At 51.7% G+C, this 23,249-nt stretch overlaps 1 protein-coding gene across 1 annotated transcript in view; it reads right to left on the reverse strand.

The window, feature by feature from the left end:
- Nucleotides 1-6,978: 6,978 nt before the first annotated feature.
- LOC141977480 (uncharacterized) overlaps nucleotides 6,979-23,249 on the reverse strand; it is a 57,287-nt gene continuing 41,016 nt past the window's right edge. The window contains exons 11-18 of the mRNA XM_074939000.1: nucleotides 18,865-18,928; nucleotides 17,322-17,392; nucleotides 10,631-10,846; nucleotides 9,868-10,128; nucleotides 9,360-9,461; nucleotides 8,645-8,683; nucleotides 7,878-7,939; nucleotides 6,979-7,098 (exon numbers count right to left, since the gene is read on the reverse strand). Coding sequence (XP_074795101.1) covers nucleotides 6,979-7,098; nucleotides 7,878-7,939; nucleotides 8,645-8,683; nucleotides 9,360-9,461; nucleotides 9,868-10,128; nucleotides 10,631-10,846; nucleotides 17,322-17,392; nucleotides 18,865-18,928 — 935 coding nt within the window. The remainder of the gene's footprint in view (nucleotides 7,099-7,877; nucleotides 7,940-8,644; nucleotides 8,684-9,359; nucleotides 9,462-9,867; nucleotides 10,129-10,630; nucleotides 10,847-17,321; nucleotides 17,393-18,864; nucleotides 18,929-23,249) is intronic.

Consider the following 23,249-nt stretch of genomic DNA (forward strand, 5'->3'; position numbering starts at 1 on the left):
ATTGGAGATTTACATACAGCTGCCCCCGCCTGCCCCATCCATCCTAGATACTTGTTTAAAAGGCCTTGCAGGGCAGTGGCCCTTTATTCTAACCCATGGGGGCTCTGCAGACAATCAGTGGCTCAGATCCCACGGGGGGAGCAAGTCTCAGATCAATAGCTAGGGGAGGGCCAAATAAATCAACCCCACCTTCCCCACTGGCTCCCTGGAACAGCCAAACATTTCCGAGGCTCAGAAATAGCCATTGAAATTCCCCTCCCCCATTTGGGCCATACACCCTTCCCTCCCTCCCCCTGCCTGTAGTTTATTTGTCTTGCGGTAGCGCCGGGAGGGAGACTTCTTCATGGACCACGACCCTCACAGTGCTAGGTGCTGTACGGACACAGAACAGAAAGACAAGGCATGCCCCACAGAGCTTAGAGCATAAGACAAGAGACTGCAGGTGGCTACAGACAGACGGGGGAGCACAAGGAAACCGTGAGTCCATACAGGTCCTGATGGGCAGGTCTCAGCTCCCCGGTTTGTTGGGGGCCCCATGGCAAAGGAGAGGGCGGCGGGCCAGGTGGCAGATTTGCTGATGGTTCCGGGGCAGTGGGGGGAGGGGGGCGACAGCACAAAGGGCGGCTTGTTTGAAAAATGTGCCAAGTGTGCAGGGAGGGCTGGCATCACCGGCCAATCAGAGGCGGGAGCTGGCAGCTGAGTAGCCTTGGGTGACCTCGGACAAGGCTCCGTGACAAGGCCTCAGTTTTCCCAGCTGTAAAATGGGGATAGGGATCCCACCTTCCTTTGTAAAGCACTTGGTGACCTTGGGATGCACTAAGGCTTTGACGTTGTTATACTAGTGTATGAGAGATGGTTGTTGCAGCCGCTGGCAAAGATCTGAGCTAGGCTCTCAAGTGGGCCCAACCCTACTATTCCCCCTTCTCTCCTACCCACGAGATCCATTCTGCTTCCCAGAGCGCCACGCGCCCCCGGCTGGCAGCGTTCTATCAGCGCAGCAGCAAGACGACACCCAGAGCTGCTCAGAGTGTGGTCATTTGCACTAATGCAAAGTAGGGGCCAAACCCTGCCAGTTCTAAGCTGGTGGCGTTTTTACACCCGCCAGCAGGGGTGACGACACAAGGCACAGCGAGGGCGTGGATTGGGCGTGTCGCTGGCCGCCGGCCCTCCCCCTCCCCGCCTGTGTCTGCAGTCCTGCTCTTCATGAGTTCATTTCGAACCGCACATCCCCTGCGTAAAGCGTCCCATTGGGTCCGGTGCAGCCCCAGCCCGGCTGGCGGAAAACTGGGCGTGTAAAAAAAAAAAAAACCCCTCCCCTGCTCCACGGAGACGCTGCAGGGGCTGGTCGGGCTGCTGCCCCCTGGCTCGGCAAAGGAAGGGGCGATGAATGGAAAGGCCACACTGCACACGGAGCAGAGGAGTCAGCGAAGGCCTGTGGAACGCTGGTTGGCACACAGACGTTGCCCTGGTATCAGTAAAATCAGGTTAGTTGGCCCAGTGCAGGCCCCTGCAGGGGCCCTGCTCACAGCTGGGTTATAGAGAGTTACCCTCATTTGGTCAATGGCCCGGCCAGAGGAGGGGGCGTGGCCAGAGAGGGGGTGTGGCCAGAGGTGGCAGTAAACTAGAGCATTCAGGGGCAGCTCTAATTTACACCAGGGACCCTAAACTCCAGGTTTGAAACAGGGCAGCTCCCTTGGTGAATAACCACTGATGGCTGAAATCTGGGCAAGCCCGCAGCGTAATTTCATATGTCTAAGATCACGGCCCCTGGCCCAGAGCAGGGGCTTGAGTCATAGCCACAGAGGGGCTGTGGGAATGGCCTGCTGCTCAATCACCGGTGGGGGGTGGGGACAGGATATTCCATTTATAACCCCCAGCACACCGTCCTCCCCCACAGAAATCCCACGGCCTTCAGGGAGGTGAGAGTATGCGAATAACACCTTGCTTTTTTGCAGACAACTATAAAAAGATCCACCCAGCAGAAATGTCAGCCACAAAAAGTTCAGAGCTAGGCAGTGGCATAGATCACTGTGCGTGCACGTACACATGAGCACACGCGTGACACACAAACACACGTGTGTGTGCGCGCACACGTGCTACAGAATGATCCAGTGATCAGCACCTGCTATTTCATGGCAGGAGCTCTCGGGAGGTTGCTAGGGGGAGTTTGCTTAGCAAATAGAACAAGGTGCGGGGGGAGGGATTCTTTTCTCCCCCTCCAAATCATCCTGTTTTCTTTGAAATCAGACCCCAGGCCCATTGCCGCTACCAACCCATATGTGCCTCATCGTTCTCAGAATGAGTCACCTGGCAAAGGTGCCATGGTTTCGGGGCATGAGTCATTTCCTTTGGCTTTTGCATTGTCTTATTTTCCCCTTCCACCTTTTTCCATGGAAGATCCAGCCCTGTCTCTTCCTCAGAGACGACTGGGGACAGCAGCAAACTCATTTGGAGTTGGGGTACCCTCATGTCCCTGGACGTAATTCTCCATGGCACCTTGCACGCTCGCTCACCACAGCAGTGCGTGAAACGCCGCCACTCGGAACCAACAGCGTCTCACCCTCAGTTTACACTGGTGCAAATGGCTGCGTAAGGTCTCGGGCGCTGGGGAATCGGGCCCGCAGGCTAGGAAGTGGGTGGGGTAGGAGGCTGAAGGCACTGTTGCTACATGGCTGGTGGACTATTCCTGCTGCAGGACATGGTGCTTACGTAAACAACACCCTCAACCCAGCAGCCGTGCTCAGCTCAGCTGAGCGAGATTGGCCGACAGGCTCTGGGCACATCTACACTACCAAAGAAGGGGCCTCCAGATCACCAAGTCCGCTAAACCACTGGAGCAAACATCTTGGGGCCAGAGCTAAGACAGGAGCCGAGTTGCCCTGTCTCCGTGTGCCAGCCCCCTCCAGGGAGAGGGACATGGGGTTTGTATTTTGGGCGGTCTTTGTCCTAACATGCATCCCTGCTATGGGGCCAGAGGAACAGTTCTGCCCAGACCACGCTCCCTCCCAACTTGAGCGCGCCCTCTCGCCTGTGGTCCTCCCAGGCCCTGTTCTTGCTCCGACCCCAGCCTGGCCCCTTCAGAGACGGTGCAGGTGGCTGCAGGTGTCAAGGGCCTCGGGGCAACAACGAACTGGGCCAACAGGTGTTGCCTGTGTCTGCACTCCAGCGCCCTCCGCTGCTGGCACCAGGGAACTGCACAGGCCCGAGAGCTGGCGTGACTTCCTGGACCCAGCCCACATACGCTTGTCAGGTGAGAGCTGTGGTCTCATGGTGGGGCTTTTTGCCGGACTCAGTCACGAGTTCCCAGTCACGCCCAGCACAATTGCCCCTAGGGGGTCAGAATCCCCCAGAGCGCAGGCTGAAAAAAACCCAGGTAGAAATTCCATCAGACCCCCTGACGCGGAGCGGTGAGTACCCCCGACTTGCCATTGGGTGGCCGGACTTTTGTGGACCATTCAGATCAGAAAAATGGGGCCCGGAAAAACGTTTGCATGACAGAGAAGTGCATTTCTGTGAACATGAGTACGAGCGCCCCGAAAGAGGAAGCAGCTTCGCTATCTGCATTTGACAGAGGGGGTTTTATTTTAAGAAAATGAGTTATTTCTTCTTCCGCTCAGTTTGCATTTAAAGGGCTGGAGTCTCAGCTCACTTCCTGGGGTGAATCTGAAGTAACTCCTGGCTTAAATGCAGTGACTGACTCACCTGCGCCTCGGGCTGGCACTGGAAAGCAGGAGGAAGGGTGGGGCCTGAGACCTTAGTCGAGCCAGAGACGATAAAACTGCCCTACCTCACAGGGTGCACTAAAGGTTGTGAAGTGCTCAGATAACCGAGTAATGGGAGGCCCTGTAGGTACCCAGGGTCGACAGGTAAAATGTTACTGCCTTGGCTTGGTAGAATATTCCCCCTCTTCTCAGCGTGAGTGACAACACAAGGTACAAGGCAAGGGGACGCCAGAGCCCTCCGCATTTTTCATGGGTGTCACTGAGATCCGATGCAGCCCACTGCGGCTTTTGAGACATGCCTCTCCGAGCTTCAGCATCCGCAGCGGAAACTGGCCTCTTTTGCTGTCGGCCTGTGACGATTTGGGGACGCTCTCGGGACAGGGTAGGAGTTCGGTATGAGATGATGAGGGCTCTGGGCGTATCTGTATCAAGCAGAAAACTCCATTTGGAAGGTGCAGCCTATTCTCTGGTGTCCATTCACATCCGTGTGGGACCAAAATTCCAACAGAGCTGTCGTGGTCCAGGGCTGAACTGGTCCAAGGCTGGAAATAGCAGGTCATTAAATTGGGAGTGCTCGCCCATTGAAATAGAATTGCTCTAAGCAATACTGGCTTCCAGCCAGGAGAACTGGTTTAGAGGTTGCCTGGCAGCGTTGGAATGCCCAGATCCTAAAATGCATCTGGGTGACAACGGGAGCTAGGCACCTAAATACCTCTAAGGATTGGGGCCCAAGTCACCTGGGATCTGGGGATCACCTGGGGAGGGTGAGCAGGAAGCCACCTGACAAAGGGGGCTAAATGTGACAAAAGGACAGGAGCTGCCTTACTCAGGGCCCATTCTTCGTCAGCTGAAGCAGCGCGAGAAGCAACCTGGCACGTAGGAGCTTGATGAGCCAGGGGACCCTGCCTACCTGCCTGAGCACAGCTCATCCCCCCCGGGCCCCATCGGGAAGGGTGAGCGAGCGGGGGGCCCTGCGGGTTGGAGGTGAGTGGGCTGTGGGGACCGTACTCCCTTGTGCTTTCTCTGTTCACTGACAACAGTGGGGTTAGACTCCAGGGCCTAGCGTGCGCCTCTGAGAGAGGTCAGTGGTAATCCCTTTGGGTGGGGTTCTGGCAGAGGGAATGTTTAAGCAATGGGGGGTGGGTCAGCACCCCCTCAGGAGGGGGTGATGGACAGAGGGTCTGTGCCCCAGGGCTGTGATCGGGCTCCAGAGGCTTAAATAATCCAGCGGCAGCGTTCCCTCGCAGCGGTCTAGCAAGTGGCTGAGACGGGCTGCTCACCTGGGACTGAGATATGGCCTAATCCTGCTCTCTTTGCAAACCCCAAACTCCCACCAGTTCCAGAATCAAGGGCCAGCTGTGTTTCAAACATTAAATATGACTTTATTGGATGAAATCCTGTGTATTACACACACGCACACACAAGTGAGCCCACCCCCATTAGATTGCTCTACAGTTTTGATACTCCCGGAACCAAAAACAGTCCCCAGTCTTGCTAGGATTTGGACACGTGCTTCACATTATGGAGAATCAGGGCCAAAGTTTGCCATCCACAAGGGAGCAGCACTACAATCCAAAGCTAGGCAACATAGTCCAGTGCCAGGCAGGGTATTAGGATTCCTGGGTTGTGTTTCCTCGCTCTGTTACTGGCTTGATAGGCAGGGTCACTTCGCCTTTCTGTGCCTCAGTTTCCCCTTCTAAAATGGGGCTGTTGCTATGCACCCCCAATTGCAAAGCACTGTGAGATCTACAGGAGAAAAGTGCCATGTAACGGGTGAGATTGACTGTCACCTCTCTTCTTCATCAGGGGACAAGGGGAAGATTTGGGGTGGGGTGGGATTGGCGTACAGAGCTTTCTTCAAAAGTGAGCAACGCCCCTGTGGTTTCTCCATGTGTTGGCGTCACGCTGGGGGGCTAGGAGGCTCTGCTGGGTCTGGCATCCTGGGTTAGCTGGGCGAGGCTGTGCTGTGTTCTGTTCAATCAAAGAGAAGCAAAATCCACATGAAAATGAGCTGGAAAGAAGCCAGGGAAGAGTTCAAAGGCTTCCACAGGCACTTCGCTTTCAGCATGCAGCCGCCCGCAACTCGTGGGTGCTGGGCACAGGATAGGAGATGGCAAGAGAAGCAGAAAACCAGCCGTCTTGCCCGGGCCAGAGGTTCTGGAATAAACCCAAATCCGACTCTCCAGGAGCCCGACTGGCTGGGGTCAGCTGTGGAGTTTGCATCAGGACGACTCATCTCTGGGCACCGCTCAGAGCCTCCCTGGTGACCTGCAAACTCCTCTGCGCTTGGAGCCCAGATAGATCAGGCCTGAGAAGGCCTCATTCTCCTCTCCCACCTGGGTTATCCCTGCTTTGTGCTGGTGGAAAGAAGAGCAGTGAAATGGTGTGAGCAAAGGCCCAGCAGCCTGGCGGTCAGGCAGACAACTCCGCTCCCAAACCAGGAAGGGGTTAACGACCTCCTGTGGTCACAATCAGCCCCACCTGCTGCACCTGGGGCCTCAGGTGTGCCCGAGCTGAGACTTCCTTGGAGGGTAGGAAAGGCTGCATCCCCCCGTGGCTGGGTGGAGACTGGTCTTCAGGGAGCTGTGGGAGTGCTTTTCATTTTTTCTGGGCTGCTCTGGCTCTCTGGAGGGGCTGGGCTCCCTCAGAGGCACAGCCGGAGGGCTGGGACCCTGCCCCCGCCGGCAGGACTGCTATCACCCAGGGATCGACCGTCAAGGTAGGTCACCCAGGGTGTGATGGGGAGAGGCAGCCTGAGGCGATGCCCCTTGCTAACTGGGTATTAATAACACCCAGCTCTTAGTGAGCAATGAATGAAAAGTGCAAGCGTGTCACGTGGGAGGGTTAAAAACCTCTTAAATGCATCTGTTTAGCAGCTGCCCTTCATCCAGCCCTAGCTCCTCGCTGTCTCCACGATGGAGACGCGTCCGCAGGCTAGTCAAGAAGTCTAAGGTCTGGGTGGAGGGGATTTTGCATTTGGGGGAAGGAGTGGGTGGGTGGGACAGGCATGGCAGGAGGAGAGAGACATCCAGGGAGAAAGAGCGACAGAGCAGGACAAAAAGCCCAGCAGACACAGCCTGGAAGCTGGGAGCAGGGTGTACAAGAGGAGTCCCTGGACAGAGCAACTGTCATGGGTGCTGCAGTCAGTCAGAACTAAGTGTGAAGTTTTGCCATCGATATCAGGGGCCCAGGATTTCACCCTAGTTCTTTAGCAGCTGACGGCCAGGGGCAATTCAATCAGTGCTGTTGCTTATTTTCAAAAAGTAAAACCAAGGAGCTGTGACTTCTTGCCTGGCTGGGGGGAAGGATCTGGGTCAGCGAGAGCTTCTTCATTTTTCTTGGTGGCTAGAGTCTCCTCACCAGTCCAATTCCATGCCTGCAATACAAAATACAGCCATGACAGATGGATCTTTGCCTGTGTGTTTGAATGGGCTAACCCACTGCTGCTTGCCTAGCTCTGAACTGCTTCCCAAATGGGAATGGGTGGAGCCTCGTTGCACTCTGGCTAAGCATTGTTATTCCCATGTGGGGAAACTGAGTCACACAGGTGCAGTGGCCCAGGTGTCTGTCACTGGGCAATACTTCCATGAGAACTAAGGGCCATAGTTTCAATTCACTTTTATACTGGTGCAGGTCTGCTGGACTCAAGGGAGGTATGTTGGCATGAGACTGGATTAACACAGGGCTGAATCAGGCCCTAAATTTGAAAAAATGGTTTAATGCAATCTAGGAATAAAGACCCATTCGTGTGCAAGTGCTCACACCGAGGCCTTCTAAGCCGTGGGGTCTTTGCATTAGAGACCCATAAGTGGTGCTGTGGGGAGAGCGCTTTGAGATCTATGGATGGGAGCTGCTTTCCAAAGCAGGGTCTGGATCACTTGCGCCCCCCCATGATTTTACAGATGAGGAAATTGAGGCCTAGCGAGGTGACTTGCTCAGGGTCTGATGGGGAGCCTGGCAGAGGAACAGAAGGCAGGATTCTGGACTCTCGGCCTCCTGCCCTCTCTCTCCGTTCGGCTGGGCTACGTCAAAGAGCGAGCCGGATTCTAATCCTGGTGCGGATGGTCATTTGCTGGGTGGCAGGAGGGGAGAGGGATTAGTAAGGATTTTTCTAACAATTTCACTGGGGAGGGAAAATATGTGTTAGGGACCTACCTCCGGATGGGGGTTAACGTGGGCTGCACTGTGAACCGCTTGATTGTCTTGTGAATCAGAGTCTGAAATACAAAGCATTGGGCTGGTAATAAACCCACAAAGAAAAACAAGCCAAGGAAAAGCAGGTTATTTAAAAATTGTTTGCTCCACACCTGTTCCTGCTCAGAACGATAATGGGGACTCGGCCCCAGATCCTCAACTAACTCCCACTGAAATTCAGGCCAACGGGAGTCAGGCCCTTAAATGCCCTCGGGGCAGGGACTGTCTGTTTCCTGTGTTTGTACGGCTCCTAGCATCGTGGGGTCCTGGTCCATGACCAAAGCTCCAGGTTCTGCTGCAATATGAATAACTAATACGTGTCTGTAGGATTTAGCCCTAAGTGTGCTGAGCAATCAAAACTGGCAGTGCGCAGTGAATGGAAAGTGCAAAAGAAGGGAAAGGAAAATAGACCATGATTGGGGGTGGGGGGAGGAAATGTGGGGGGGAAATCTTGTTTGCAATGTTGTTGTAGCCATGTTGGTCCCAGGGTATTAGAGAGACCATCCCCTTGAGAGTCCATGAGATTTGTGCTCCTAAATCACTTGGGTCCAGATCTTAAAGACGTATAGGTGCCTAAATCCTGGTGAAATCAGGCCATCGGTGGGAGTTAGGCCCTTAAAGAATTTTGAGGTTCTGGCCCTTGGGCACCCACCGATCCTCATTACTCAGATACCACAATGATGGGCACAGCATAGTGTGAATAGAATGGAAGCTGGAGTGAATCTTACCCGAGGATTGAGAACTGGACCCGGCTCTGCTGCGGCTTTCTGAGGAACAAAACCAAAGGGTGGCGTTAAGTGAAATCACTGGGGGAATAAATGTTTTTTTACGTTCTTCTGCATTCACCCAAGAAAGCAGCATGGTGGTGAAGATGACCAAGGGAGGCGAGGAGAGGGGGGCAAATGGCCGTGGCAGGAGACTCTAAAGTGAAGTTTCAATCCTGACTCCTTTAATGAGTTGGCTAGTGTGGGAGTGCATCGTTGCCCTCTACTGGATGAAATCAAAACTACCTCATAGTGTCATAGACCCTATGTGGCTAGCCACTGATGGGGATTCTCCTGTAGCTCAGATGGCATGGGCCTGAGGTTTGGGAGCAGCAGGATCTAAATTCTGACCCTGCTGGGGCTCCAGCATGCCGCGTCAGTCCCGAAGGGCTGTGGATGTCTGCAGCATGGGGCGTACAAGGTCACGCTGCACAGAGAACACCACTGCACCTCAGCCCGCCTGACCTCAATGCGCAGTCCAGGTTTGTCTCCGTGTCGGCCCCCCAAAAGAAGGACCGTCCGGTTTAAAACCAGGCAACTGACCTGCCTAATTCAGAGTCACACACCACCACCCCCTCCCCGCCTTTCACTGAAGTTCATCTGGATTTGCACCAGGGCAGTTGAGATCAGAGTCTAGCCTGGAAATTCCAGGCTAACGGAGCCAGGCCACACCCCACACCTCTCTCTGTGGTCTTCCTGTACGTGAAATACAGGGTGATCAACGCAATGACCATGAACACCGGCGGGACCCAGTACTTGATCAAGCTGGAAGCTGCGGTTCCTACAAAGGAAAGAGAAGGAATTGAGTCACAGCCAGGGCCAACTCCTCAGCTGGTGTAAATCCAGACAGCTCCAGGGATGGCAACAGAGCTGGGCTGATTCAGAGCAGCCTTGGAAGGTCTCCGGATAGTGCACTGCCATAAACCCGCTTGTCACTTTGCCCTGTGCCTTATATTGTAATGGTAGCACCTAGAAGGCTGGCCCTTGGGTGCTGCCTCTTCCCCAGGGAGCTTACAGTCAAATCAGATAAAGGGCAGGAAGGGAAACTGAGGCAAGGCAGGAAGTGACTTTCCCAGTGGCGGGAGTAGAACTCGGGGCTCCTGAGTCCCAAGGCAGTGCTCTAACCAATAGACCACAGACCTATCTAGGAAGTGTACTGCGCTGTGGGTGGGAATACTGAGCCTGACCATCGCAGTGCTTGCTCAGGGACACCATGCTGGAACTCTTGCTCTCCGTGTTGTGGATGGTACAGGTGTAGTTCAGGAAGCCATCAGCCGGCTTCTGGGTGATTCGGAGAATGGGCTCTGTGGACAGAACGTGGCTCTTCCCGGGCTGGTGCCAGACGTACGTGATGTCCCCGCCTCCTTCCCGCATGGTGCAGGTCAAGGTGACATTGCAGATCCCCTCCACGGAGTGGATTGCAATCTCTGGTTTTGACAGCTGCCCTGCTGGGACACAGGGACCATCATCATCATCCTTCGTTCACCAAGTACATCACAAAGGGAGGTCAGGATCATCCTGCCCATTGCACAGATAGGGAAACTGAGGCATGGAGAAATGACTTGCCAATGGTCACCCAGTAGGCCAGTGGCAAAGCTGGGGCTAGAACCTGGGTCTTCAGAGTCCCAATCCAGTGCTCTAGGCACAGGTGTGGCAGATCCAACTGCAGTGTCTGCAAATGCAGCTGCCTGTAACTGCAGTCAGGGAGTAAATCATAGGACCTAATCTTTATGATCTGTATTGTGATGGCCTGTGTGGCTACAGTTATGCCCAGTTCAAATTTCTGAGTCATTCAAACCATTTCCCAACCTGCTCTAGTCTGCCACGTCCCCTTCTGCAAGAAATCCCGTTTGGCTTACCTGAGTGGGTTCCCTCATGGGTAACAGCTCAGCGAGGGGAGTGGGGACTCACCCTGAATGCGGTGGGCAGAGCTCTCTGCCCAAGACTTACTGGTTTTGCGCCCAGTGGTGTCCTTTACTGGGATGAGAACTGTTGTGTTGGGCGTTGTGGGTCCTCCTTCTGCGGAGGTGGCTGTGTTTGTCGCGATCCAGGTTGCATTTCTGTCTGTTCTCTCTGCTGTCCAGGTGAAGTAGCTCGCTGTTCCTCCGAGATGCCCACTTTGCCCCGTGTCTTTGGACGATTGTCCTTGTTCTGCTGCTCTTGCAACTGCAAAAATTGTGACAGGTTTTGTTTTTAAATGAAAAATTGCACTTTAGCACTTCACAGACACAGCCAACGTCGCGGCCGACTGTGTGACCACAGTGCCTACGTCAGTGGGGTGCTGGCCCATGAGCAGGGCTCCTAGGTACTACAGCAATACACGTAATTAATGTTAATTGCCAACCCAAGTGTTCAAAAACCAGGAGGCAAGATCCCCAAAATCAACAAAACGTATGTAAATCTCATATTTTTCAGCTAGTAATTAACTTACGAGTCTCTCTGTTTGTCTCCTGATTTCTGGGCCTCTAGGGTGAAATTGCTTTATGTTTTCAGGCTTTTCGCTTTCTAACCCTGCAGGCCAGAAATATGTGGTTTGTTTGTTTTATTAAACAAAGAAAGAAAGTAGAGATTATTACCTAATCACGGGATTCCAGGAGCAGATGCTTCGAAAAACACCAAACATTGTGAATAGAGCTGGGCAAAAATATGTCAATGAAACGTAAATTTGCCCCCCCCCCCAAAATATTTTTTTTCAGGACACCAAAACTATTTGCAAATTTGGGTTGAATTCAGCAAATAGTTTGTACAGGGAAAAAAAATAATTTCTTTTTTGGAGGGTGTGAAGGGGAAATGTCAAATCAAACCATTTTGATTCAAATCAACCTTTTCAAAACCTTTCATTTGACCCAAACAAATTTTTTTTTTTTTTTTTTTTTTTGTAATTTTTGTTTCAGCGAGGGGGAAAAACAAGAACAAATATTCAGGTTTGGTTCAAAAGGAACGGACTCTTTAGATTTCTGGTTTGGTCACTGAACTGAAAAATCAGTCGTTTGCCCAGCTCCAATTGTGAGACTCATGGTACAATCACGAGAGTTGGCAGCTCTGGGACAAATCCAGACCTGGCCTCCGTTGCTGCTGCTCCAACGGAGGTCAGTGAAGCTGTATCCGCTAATGCCAGCTCTGCCTTTACCCCTCTCTCTTCTGCGTAAAACCCACGTTGCCATTCAGCCGGCCAGATTCTCCCATCTGATCCTGCCCCTCTGCTCCATTCAGGCAGCACAAATAGGCCAGTGGCAGCCGCCACCAATTTGGTCGACTTAATGTGTGCTCCTACGTCACTGGGAAGCTCATTATGTCCACTCTGATGTGGAGGAGGTACCGTTACCATAGAAAGAGGTTTCAGAGTAGCAGCCGTGTTAGTCTGTATTCGCAGAAAGAACAGGAGGACTTGTGGCACCTTAGATACTAACCAATTTATTTGAGCATAAGCTTTCGTGGACTACAGCTCACTTCGTCGGATGCATTCAGTGGAAAATACAGTGGGGAGATTTATATACACAGAGAACATGAAACAATGGGTGTTACCATACATACTGTAACCAGAGTGATCACTTAAGATGAGCTAATACCAACAGGAGAGACTGTCCAGTTTGGCCAATGTACATGGCAGAGGGGCATTGCTGGCACATGATGGCATCTATCACATTGGTAGATGTGCAGGTGAACGAGCCTCTGATTGTGTGGCTGATGTTATTAGGCCCTGTGATGGTGTCCCCTGAATAGATATGTGGACACAGTTGGCAACGGGCTTTGTTGCAAGGATAGGTTCCTGGGTTAGTGGTTCTGTTGTGTGGTTGCTGGTGAGTATTTGCTTCAGGTTGGGGGGCTGTCTGTAGGCAAGGACTGGCCTGTCTCCCAAGATCTGTGAGAGTGATGGGTCGTCCCTCAGGATAGGTTGTAGATCCTTGATGACGCGTTGGAGAGGTTTTAGTTGGGGGCTGAAGGTGATGGCTAGTGGCGTTCTGTTCTTCTCTTTGTTGGGCCTGTCCTGTAGAAGGTGACTTCTTCGTTTGTTAGTTTAATGACTCTGTGTATAATCTGAAGATTGGATTTCTTTGTGACCTCAAAGCCTCACCACAATAATCTAAAAGGTAAAACAAAATCTAATAATAAACGTATACAGGTCTCATTGAAAGGTGACGATGTTGACTAGAAAGGTCACCAGCGCTATCCTCATCTTGTTCATCATTCTGATCGCTGACGAGAGTGTGCAGGTGACCACAGTCTTCATTGCCTTGGCATGTACACAGATCGGTCCACGGCAAATGGTTCTGACTACAGACACAGATGATGGTGTGGCTACCCCTTCTGATAGAGGCATAAGTAAGGTCTCGTAGAAGCTCAGATCCCATTGGGCCTTGAAGGACACAGGAAGTCGTTCATCATCCACATTTTTCCATCTATTTGGCAATGGTGATCCAACATCCGGTGTCTTAATGTGCAAAGACCTCCAAATCTGTGTTTGCTTAGACGTTCTTATGACATGCTCTTCAAAACTGTCCTTACATGGTGGGCGTTTGCCCAGTGACTTGTCCTTTTTGATGGCTAGATTGAGGCCTCTGGGGGTCTCTCTTTCTTTCTCGCTGTTGTCATACGGTACGGCTACCAACTTCCTTACTGCAGAAATTCGCAAAAAGAAAAGGAGTACTGGTGGCACCTTAGAGACTAACCAATTTATTTGAGCATGAGCTTTCGTGAGCTACAGCTCACTTCATCGGATGCATACTGTGGAAATTGCAGAAGACATTATTATATACACAGACACCATGAAACAATACCTCCTCCCACCCCACTCTCCTGCTGGTAATAGCTTATCTAAAGTGATCATCAAGATGGGCCATTTCCAGCACAAATCCAGGTTTTCTCACCCTCCGCCCCCCCACAGACAAACTCACTCTCTTGCTGGTAATAGCCCATCCAAAGTGACCACTCTCTTCACAATGTGTATGATAATCAAGGTGGGCCACTTCCAGCACAAATCCAGGTTTTCTCACCCCCCCCCCCCACACACACACACAAACTCACTCTTCTGCTGGCAATAGCTCATCCAAACTGACCACTCTCCCCACAATGTGCATGACAATCAAGGTGGGCCACTTCCAGCATAAATCCAAGTTTAATCAGAAGGCCGGGGGGGGGGTAGGAAAAAACAAGGGGAAATAGGCTACCTTGCATAATGACTTAGCCACTCCCAGTCTCTATTTAAGCCTAAATTAATAGTATCCAATTTGCAAATGAATTCCAATTCAGCAGTTTCTCGCTGGACTCTGGATTTGAAGTTTTTTTGTTGTAAGATAGCGACCTTCATGTCTCTGATTGCGTGACCAGAGAGATTGAAGTGTTCTCCGACTGGCTTATGAATGTTATAATTCTTGACATCTGATTTGTGTCCATTTATTCTTTTACGTAGAGACTGTCCAGTTTGACCAATGTACATGGCAGAGGGGCATTGCTGGCACATGATGGCATCTATCACATTGGTGGATGTGCAGGTGAACGAGCCTCTGATAGTGTGGCTGATGTTGTTAGGCCCTGTGATGGTGTCCCCTGAATAGTTGCCAACTGTGCCCACATATCTATTCAGAGGCTCCTAATATTCACTATCAGAAGCTCCTAATTTGGCAAGATCTCTGAAATGGTATGCTCCCTTCGTTCTGACAATATTAAACAAAGATTCTTCCGCGCGCGCCCCCCCCCCCCACAATACAGATAAGGATGACACAGAGTCACATCCTATTAATGCGTGTGCAGCCAGGAAATACGTTGCAGAAGTCAGGAGTGAGTGCGTCACAAATTGCATGCATGGAGACAGTGATGCTTGTCAGTTGCGCTTATCTGGCCCCCACCGCTGTAGGTTGTACCTCACAATCTTTAATGTAGTTATCCTCGCAACACCCCAGTGAGGCAGGGCAGAGCTATTACCCTTATTGTACACGTGGGGAAACTGAGGCACAGAGCCTGGCAGCCCAATGGGTAGTGGTGCTGGAATGCTTTTTGTGGGGGGGGGGTGCTGAAAGCCAGCAAAACTATCCCGAAATGCTTTACCTCGCACCCCCACCCCTCAGAGCGGGGGCTGGGAGCATGGCCATGCCTCCAGGAGGTGGGGACACAGATGGGGTAAGGGGGCCGAGGCTGGGGCCATGGCTGGGGGCAGGCTTGGGGCCAGTAGCGGAGCCCCACATGCAGGGCTGGCAGCTGGGACCCCTGGGCACGGGGCTGGCAGCTGGGACCCCACATAAAGCCTGGGGGTGCTTGCAGCAGCTCCGCACCCCTACTTCCCGCACCTCTGCCAATGGGCGTTAGCTCTCGAAATACCTCTGAGGATCAGAGTCTAAGTGACTTGCCCAAAGTCCTGCGGCAAGTCTCTGGTAGAGCAGGCACGTGAATCCTCTTGTGTCCTTGGCCAGTGTTTCTCACCCTTTTTGATACCAGGAACTGCTTGCTGCCTTCTTCAACTGCCTCGGAGAGATCTCCGAGATGGGTGCCGGTCCGCAGACTGGTCATCGAGAGAAACTAACTCTCCTAGGCTACCTGCCAGCTGAGCATCCCTGGGACAGTGTGGAGGCGTTATCAGCTGGTGCGGACTTGGGACAGAGCAATGTCTATACCCAGCCCCCCATCTTGGCTCCAGTCCTGTGCAATCCATCTACCTACCTACTCAATCTAATCTGCCATGATACAAGACTGGCTGGTTCCGTGAGCTGCTGCATGCTCTAATCTCTTTGGGCCTGGGCACGCTAGGATGAAAAGAGATATCTCTATACCGTGTTCGCAGATCCCCACGTTTAACCCTGGCGTGCACAGGTCCCTAGTAGAAATGAATCGAAATGCAAGAATGAAAGCCTTGGTTTTCACTGCTCAGAAATATTCTAGGTGCTCAGTGCAGAGAGATGGTTGCAAACAAAAGAAAGGGTGAGGGGGTGATTCATATTTAGAGACATCCGGAGTAACCAGGTCAGGCTACTGAGACTAACAGCTTGATGCGCCTCTCTCTTATCCCAAGTATCAGAGGGGTAGGCGTGTTAGTCTGTATCCACAAAAACAACCGGGAGTCCGGTGGTACCTTAAAAACGAACAGATTTATTTGGGCATATGCTTTCGTGGGTAAAAAACCCACTTCTTCAGATGCACGTCTTAAACTCACTTCTTCTCTTACCCCAGTGTCAATCAGGGGTGACTCCATAAAAGGCACTCACTGTTGCAAATGGAGAAGTAACAGCACAAAGCTGGTGTGAGTGGAGAATTGAGCCCTGCATCTGTTCCCAAGGTCTGAGAAATCCCCTCCTCCCCCGAGTCTAAGGGAATATTATCCAGAAGCTTTTCTGCTGAGCTTATCCCTGCTGCAGCTGAGCCTTTGAATGTGAAGTGCTAATATTCGTTTTTTATTATTTAAAGGCATGGTAATGCAAGACAATCTAGGGATCTGCATTGCAAAGCAGGGAGGTTTGAAAGAATTGCCCGGGTTCATTAGCTTCCCATTCAAGCTGCTGTCTCATGCAGGTTTCTGACATTCCCTCGCCCCTTGGGATAGTAACCAGCTCTAAGGCACTGATTCTCTGGTCTGCAGACCCCTGGGGAGCCACAGTCTAGGCCTAAGATTTCCAAGGGGGTCCACGCCTCTCTTTGAAATTTTTTAGGGGTCTGCAAATGAAAAAAGGTTGAAAACCACTGTTCTAAGGGACAGAACGTCATGGCACCTATCTCGGGGCCTGAATTCCGTTCCCCGCACCCCCATAGGTGAAAACAGGGGTTACAGTCTGCTTGGGAAGTCTACATTTTCATCTATCCTGCAGGAGAAAAGAGCCGTTTGGATGGGAACTCGGGACTTGAGCATCAAGACTGGTGCTGGAGGGATGGGCATGTCAAGGACCACGGGCTTCGGGGTGCATTTTGACTGGCTAACCAGATCTCTGAGCTATAACGGTGTCCCACCCTCAGAGCACACGCAGCCAATCAGTGCTCTGCATCGAGGGTCTGGTTGGCTGCGCGGGGGCGGTTGTGGGCGGAGCTCTCTGGGAAGCTGAGAACACGCGTCTCAATCAGCAGGGCTGATTCTCGTTGGCACAGAGCCCCCTGGGCGCCATCTTGGGCGGCATCACGGGCGTGTCACTGTCCTTCGGACCCCTGCGAGCGTCCCGTAAGGAGCCCGCAGCAGAGGGCGACGGGACGAGATTCCTACTCGCTCCAAGGGCAGATACAAGCGGGCAACAATCTGGAGTCCTTAAAGGAACGTAGTGACGCTAATGACCCAGCTTGGCCACACCCGACGTGCAGCTGCAAGCTAAGGCTTTGTCTTAGCTGCCCCCCCCCCCCCACCAAAGGCCCTCCCCAGGTGGATTAACCTCTCCACTGCAGCCACAGCACCCGGGGACGCTCTCTGCAGCTTAGACAGCGGCCCCCTGGGAGTGACCGACCACTTCTCCAACTGACCGGAAGCCCCTGTCGGGTGAAGCAGCTGTTGCGTAACCCCTGCTGGAGCAACCTTCCCTGAAGCAAGAAGCTGAAGTGTCGTTGAGCAATGCTTCCCCCAGAGCCCATGCAAAAGACAAGGGGAGCATCGAGCTGCCTCCCGGGGACGGATGGAAATAGCAGGACCCTGAGCAGCCTCAAACTGACCCTAACAGGCGGTTGGGAAACTCACCCACTGCCCCCGACTCAGCTCTGCGGAGCGTGCAGCGATATGTCGAAGCGTAGCCAGGGGTGGATCGGAGTCTGTGAGAATCAGGCCCAAGGTCAGTGGATGGAAATCAGAGGCAGGGAAACTTAAAGCAAAATGGTGGTTTCTTTGTGTAAACTTAGCATTCAGGAGCCCCAGTCACGGAGCAGGACCCCATGGTGCCAGGTGCTGTACAAATAAACCCACAGCAAAGAAAGACAAGCCCCTTCCCCAAAGGGCTGACCATCGAAGGACAGACAAGAGACGGGGGAGCGCCAGGAAACCGTGAGACAATAGCCATCAGCCTGATAGGCTGGGATCTTGGGTCGCCAGCAGCCTGACCATTGTCCTGTTCTTTTTATAGGCTTCCCAGCAAAGGAGACTTGTAGGCCAAGTGGAAGGAAACGTTGTATGACCTGGGTCTCCCCCGCAAGAGTTTTTAACTCTGATTAACTAATTGGGAATAAAAGAGCAGTCACCGCACAGACTCTTCATTCAACCTGCATTCGCTGCACAAGTTCAACCCCGGGCTGCTCTGCAGGCTCGAACTCGCGCTGCTAACCCAAGTTAGAAGCCGAGCTGCCTTATCTCCACTGCTATTTGAACCCGGTTTAGCGAAGCTGAGTTAAACTCACACTTCTTTTTGTTGGTTAATTATCTAGCGTTAGCCCTTTGTATAATCCAGAGTATTGGATTCTCCTGCAGCCAGGAGTTCACGGATTGGCTACGCTGGGGCACGTCTACACTGCAGTGGCACTTGTCGTTTTCTGTGCTCAAAGACTAATTCAATCTTATGTTTTAAGACGTCAGTTTATGGCTCTAGGGGTCAGACAAGAAATCCCAGTAGCCAACCACACCTACAGCTTGGCCAAGCTGTATTATGGGGCGTTTTCAATCTCTTATACAGCATCATGCAGAGGAAGGACCCCAGGCGTGGGGGACCAGTGGCAGGGTACAGCTTGTATGGTGTTTCTGGAACTTGTCCAGGGTAGGGTTACCAGATAGCAACTGTGGAAAAATGGGATGGGGGTGGGGGGTAATAGGCACCTATATAAGAAAAAGTCCCAGAAAACAGGACTGTCCCTTTAAAAACAGGACATCTGGTCACCCTAGTCCAGGGTCACAAACCAGTCAGTGACCAAGCTGGGACCACCACTCAGCTCCCTACTGTGACTACTGGACCACGCTCCGTCCTATCCCGCGCCTACCGGTGGAGCTCTGTAGCCCAGATTCCAACTCCCTTCTTTCTAATGATGAGATGACCTGCCCTTCCCAGAGCTGGGACTAGAAGCCAGGAGTCCTGCTTCCATTCCCCTGCCCTAGCCACTAGGCCAGATTCATCCTCCGGGGATTTTGCTTTCACTTGATGCTCTGTTATAAAAGCCCCCTAGCCTTTCAGAGGCTGTGAGCGTCAGCTGCATCCGTAAGTACAAATCTATCCTCTTGCAGGTGCAGCCAGGGCCACTAAAGCCCACTAGAAAGAAAACAGCCACCAATCCTCACCCCCTGTCCCTGACTCTGGACTCACCGGTTCCAGCACACAGCACCGAGATCCAAACCCACCACACGCTTCTTTCTTTTGGCGCCATTCTCTGAAACTCAACCGCATGCAGCTGAATTCACAAGCTCTTCCTTCCCCAGCTTCCTCTTGGGGAATTAAACAATATGCAAGAAATCCATGTAGCAATCTGGGTGATGAATAAGGAACAAGTGGCGTTCTGGGCTCCTTCTGGTTTAAAGCTGGAGCGGATGGTTTGAGAGAGGTGGCTTTATTCAATTGCAATGTCTCATTTATTATTGTTTGCGTTTATCACAGTAGTGCTGAAGGAGCTGCTGAAAGCAAGGGAGGGCAGGGTGCTTGGAGCTGTACAAATGCAGGGTTGCAGACAGTCCCTGTCCTGAAGATCTTATAATCTAAATAGGCAACACAACAAGGGCGGGGGATAAAGCATTCAAACAGCGATCAGGGTGATGGGGGGCAAATGTCATGGTGGTCCCCCCATTTTGCGGGAGAGTGAGGTTTAGTCAGTTCCATTAGCTAAATGGAAAGATGTGGGAAGGGAGAGGGTGGGGTGAACAGAGCAGGGAAAAGAGGGATGAGGGGAAGGATGTGGAGATGCCCGGTAATAGTTCATGAATACAGCTGCCCCTTTGTGTTCCGAGTGGCTAGTCCGATTACAGGGCCACCTTGGGGCATGCCGGTGGGAAGTAGGAAGTGATGGAGTCTGGTATCTTGTCTGATGCTGTCTTGTTTGCTTAGTTACAAGGAAAGTACAAAATCCTGCTGCTCCAAATGCAGGAGGACCCGAGAACGAAAGGGGCAGTTTTTGAGCTCGCCGCCCCAAGTCTCTGTAGCCAACACCAGACCCAACAGCTGTCCAGCTTTTTCCAGGGTGTCACTGTGCTCTCAGGCTACTGCTTGGCTTTCTGGCTTTTGGCCTCCACCTCTCTGTTGTGTGTGTTCTATACCCACCTTCTCCCCACTCAGGCCAGACTCCTGCCTGGGATCAAAACCCCCTTTCCTCTTTGCCGGGGAGGGAGGTGGTTCTAATTAACCCATCCTGACAGTTATGTTAATTGAAGGGTGCGTTCCTGCCCAGTCTCAGAGCCCACGACCATCAAAGCAGTCACCAGTACCCCTGGCATAACACTGCTGTACATTGGCCTGGCTATTGGGATGTTACTGTATGAATATATTGGGTTAACCCAACAGAGGGCTGACTGGGGAAACAGGCAGGACAGACGGGAATGGCTCAAGGTAAGCGCCCGCTCCGCCAACACTTGAGTTGGCAAAGGACAGCACCAGACCGTTGGGCTCTGAGGACTCCGGTTCAGCCCACAGGGTCTGTCTTGAAAGTCCAAAGGCCAGGAACACAGAAGAACAAAAGAACGAGAGCAGGATTTAAAAGGGACCCACTCAAGTGTGTGTATGCCGGGGGCTAAAGGGGGTTGGTATTTGTTTGAGGGAATCAAATTGAGACATGACCCTGCTGGGGCTGCGTGAAGGGGCTGGGCCTGCCTCTGTCACTAGCAGGGGATGGTGAGACTGGAGGGGACGAGCTGGCTGGAGACGGTCTTTAAAAACACCTCTTTCTCTAAAAGCCTTTTTCCTCCTGCAAAGATAACTAGTGCTGTTGTCTTCAGAGGCTGTCTGGTCACTATACGCCGGTCACAGATTCCCAAAGGGAAGAACTGCCCATGCCGAACCCAGTCACACCTTCAGGATGTCCGGGGGCAAGTGGCTGTAGCCCAGGGCTCGGTCTAGGCTTGGGCGAATTGTGGCATTGTGTGCCAGGAGAAGTAAAGGCAGGAGGGCTGACGCCTGAGGGGATGCACCCAGAGACCATGTTACCCACACAAAATTCTCTGTTACTCACACGCTCTTGCCTAGGGCACCCACCCTTATCCTGTTCCTAGGGCTCAAGCACAACCCTGCCGGTTTGCAGGACCTCTTTCCAGTGAAAGAGTTGTATCCTCTATTTATTAGCAGATTTATTTGGACATAAGCTTTCATGAGTAAAAAACCCACTTCTTCAGATGCAACTGAAGAAGTGGGTTTTTTACTCACGAAAGCTTATGTCCAAATAAATCCGTTACTGTTTAAGGTGCCCCCAGACTCCTCCTTGTTGTTTTTTGTGGATAAAGACTAACCCAGCTACCCCCTGATACTTGACCGCTATTTATTAACAGTCACCCAAAACAGACTGTACATGCTACACACAGTGCTCACCACTCCCAATAAGACAGACAAACTTTTCCCTGCTGGCCAGTCAGGATCAGGGTCCATCTGGGGGACTCCTGTCTCTGCACAGTGTCATTGGCAGAGTGTTGAGGTCTGGCAGCTCTGATCTTTGGGGCTGTGTCCTGGAGTCGGTTCCCAAAGAACTTCCTTTTGGACCCCAGTTTATATAGTGAAATTTGAGTCCTGTTTAGCTATATCTTAACCAATCATTTTATTACATTTTACTAACCAACCCTAACACAGTGTAACAAAATTCTTTAACGAGTCCTACCCCACCACCTTAATTAATTAATTTACAACTAGCAAAATTAATTAGGTAACAGACAGAAAATATTAAAGAACCAGACAGAGACCATACAGATAAACAATAGGGAAATGGGGACCATAATGACAAAACAATGAAGAAATGAGGATTTCACAATCACAACTGTTGATAAGTGATTTCTTGACAGACAGGATGCTATCAAATTAAGTTTTCTTTAACCATCTTAAGATCTCTTTCTTTATCTGGGGATAGTGGGGGCCATTAGGATGGGGTCTCCTTCTTAACAGTCTGATATTACATTGTTTTAATATAATTTAGATGGAATGTGAGGATGTGACTTCCTGCTTCTCAGCTAATGGCTGCTGCTCGGCTGCTCTTTTCATCTGGCTGCAGACGAAGGCCTTAGGCTTTAGGCCTTACAGTATGGCTGCAGACAAAGGCCTTATCCTTACACCCAGAGGGGAAGCGGTGCAGATAGTGTAACAAAGGGCAGGTGGGAGAGGTGAAGACATAGACCGGGACATTTGAGCAATCCGCATAGAGCACTTATATGGCTCCATCCCCATGGTCTCTGAGTGCTTCACAATCCCCAGTGTAATTAACCTCCCAGCACCCCTGGGAGGTAGGGCTATATACCCATGACATAGATGGGGGAAACTGAGACAGAGGCTACATGACTTGCCCAAGGTCACACAATAGAGCAGTGGCAGAGTTGGGACTGGCTCCATAGTCTCTTGAGGCACTGGCACTGCACTGACTTGTACTAGCTGAGGATCACAGTCATAGACGGTAGCCCTGGTGCTGCTGGGACAATCCCTTGCCGAGGGTCTGTGCTTTGGCTCCACATGCCGGCTTAGTGGGTGATCCTCTTTCTGCTGATAAGAACTCCTGCTCTCCAGCCAGCCCCACGTTTCATTTTTACTCTTCCCACTCCCACCCTTTGAAAAGCATTCCCCCTTCCCACAAGGTGTCTTCACTTCTAATCTCTCAGCCCCTGCACAGGCTGCTCCCTCATTGGCTTGCATTGATGCAAAATTTCCATAACTATGGCAAGATCTGGAGACCCCATCTGTGGTCAGGAGCCCATTATGCGAAAGGTCTCATACAAACACACCCCCCCCCGCCTGAAGTGTTCTTCTCTGCATCAAGAACACTAATGAATTATTCCTTTGCTGAGCATTTTGGGACAGCCTTCCACATAGTGTGATGTGCTGAGCCAGTGTGGCTGTAGCTCATAGGAGTTGCAGGTAGAAGAAATTTGCTGAGTCCCAGTTGGTCCAATATCCCTTGTCCGTGGAGAATCCATTCACGTAAAGTCTCTGGATCGTGTCCTTAAATTGTCTCCTAGCTGGAGTCCTCGGATTCTTTCCCACAATGCCCCGGACTTATTCCCGTTGATACCCGTCAATGATGCTTCATCAACACACACACGTCTGAAAATCCAAATGGTTTATACAGAGAGAGGGTAGCTTGCAAACAGAACGATGGGCCTTCTCTGGGGGATGGTGGTGATACAGCCCCACAATTCCAGTAAAGCTGGAGTCACTGGGGAGGACAGTGGGGTAAGGATCAGTGATCTAGTGGGTTGGAAGGCGGGGAGAGGGAGCTCTTGGAAGACAAGTATTATTCATCATGTGCCACCCCGGCACTACCACAGTACACAATTCTAGTCCAGGGACCCATGGTGTTAGGAGCTGTACAAACACAGGACAAACAGACTGTTCCTGCCACCCCCCACCCCCAAGAGTTTACAGTTAAAGTAAAAAGAAAAGGAGGACTTGTGGCACCTTAGAGACTAACCAATTTATTTGAGCATGAGCTTTCATGAGCTACAGCTCACTTCATCAGATGCATACATCCGATGAAGTGAGCTGTAGCTCACGAAAGCTTATGCTCAAATAAATTG

This window comes from Natator depressus, chromosome 24, assembly GCF_965152275.1.
Source record: "Natator depressus isolate rNatDep1 chromosome 24, rNatDep2.hap1, whole genome shotgun sequence".
Taxonomy (NCBI): domain Eukaryota; kingdom Metazoa; phylum Chordata; order Testudines; family Cheloniidae; genus Natator; species Natator depressus.